This window comes from Octopus bimaculoides, chromosome 22, assembly GCF_001194135.2.
Source record: "Octopus bimaculoides isolate UCB-OBI-ISO-001 chromosome 22, ASM119413v2, whole genome shotgun sequence".
NCBI lineage: Eukaryota > Metazoa > Mollusca > Cephalopoda > Octopoda > Octopodidae > Octopus > Octopus bimaculoides.
The window spans coordinates 7,772,040-7,773,226 of NC_069002.1; the positions used below are offsets into that span (position 1 = coordinate 7,772,040).

Sequence of the window (1,187 nt, forward strand, 5' to 3'; positions counted from 1 at the left end):
TGTGTGTGTGTGTGTGTGTGTGTGTGTGTGTGTGTGTGTGTGTGTGTGTGTGTGTGTGTATGTGTGTGTGTGTATATACATGTTTTAGTGAAAGAAACCTAGTTGTTTTTTTACACTAAAAACATCTAAAGTAAAGTTTTTTCATTAACCTCCAGAACACTTCCGTGGACGCCCAATTTATTGTTTTGCTTGTGTGGACCCAAAAATTTTATATGGTACCCATGGGGACATGTGGGCTCCTATTGAGAACCACTGGGCTTAGTGACTAAACACTTCAAGACGTCTTAAGGCTGAAGAAATATATATATTATACATAGATATCATTGTACGCTCCCATGAAATTTTACCGAATCTTATGACGTCAACAACGTTCTTTATGTGTTTGTTTTTTTATCCTGTCTAGGTAACTTAATGTTCACAATCAACGGTAGAATCTATGGTAACAATCGAGGACTGGTTATGAAAATCCACGAACGTATCGCCTGGTATATAATGTCCCACGGTGGCGATAAAGATGTTCACACGGCACACTTCCACGGCCAGACTTACCTGCAACGCTTCGATGGAATGCATAAAGGTGATGTTCTCGAGGTTTCTGCAGACACTGCGAAAACGGTGGAAATAAAAGCTGAAAATCCGGGCAAGTGGATATTACACTGCCATGTAAATGAACATATCATCGGTGGCATGGAGACAGCTTACACAGTCCTGGCACCTGGAGAGCATTTATAATTAACGTCTGGTCGTTGATTGCTGTAGACTTTACGCCGATGATGGTGGTGATGACGGACATGTTATACAATCGAATTTTGTAAACTTTTGAAATAAATGGAAAAGACAAAAAAAGAAAAAGTATGTTGTAATTGTTGATTTGTTGATATTTAAAAAAAAGATATTGATTTCAAATTTTGGCACACAAGGTCAGCGGGGTTGGGTAACAGTGAGTAAATGTGTGACTCAAATCTAGTTGCATATTGGTGATGTTTAACGGTGGATGGAGGAAGAGAAAAAAAGGAGGGTATAGAAGAGACAATAATAATAATAATGATAATAATAATAATAATAATTTTTATTGATATGTCTGTCCCAATCTACATAAATGTATCTGTCAAGACCTACCAAAACTGAGCAAGTATAAAGATCTTGAAATAGAAATATATATATATATATATATATATATATATATA

The 1,187-nt window shown here is 36.3% G+C and overlaps 1 protein-coding gene across 1 annotated transcript in view; it reads left to right on the forward strand.

Annotated features, from left to right (window-relative positions):
- LOC106869934 (ferroxidase HEPHL1) overlaps positions 1–836 on the forward strand; it is a 21,778-nt gene extending 20,942 nt beyond the window's left edge. Inside the window, exon 13 of the mRNA XM_014915872.2 lies at positions 404–836. Within this exon, the coding sequence (XP_014771358.1) occupies positions 404–732 (329 nt within the window). The 3' untranslated portion in view covers positions 733–836. The remainder of the gene's footprint in view (positions 1–403) is intronic.
- Positions 837–1,187: the final 351 nt, after the last annotated feature.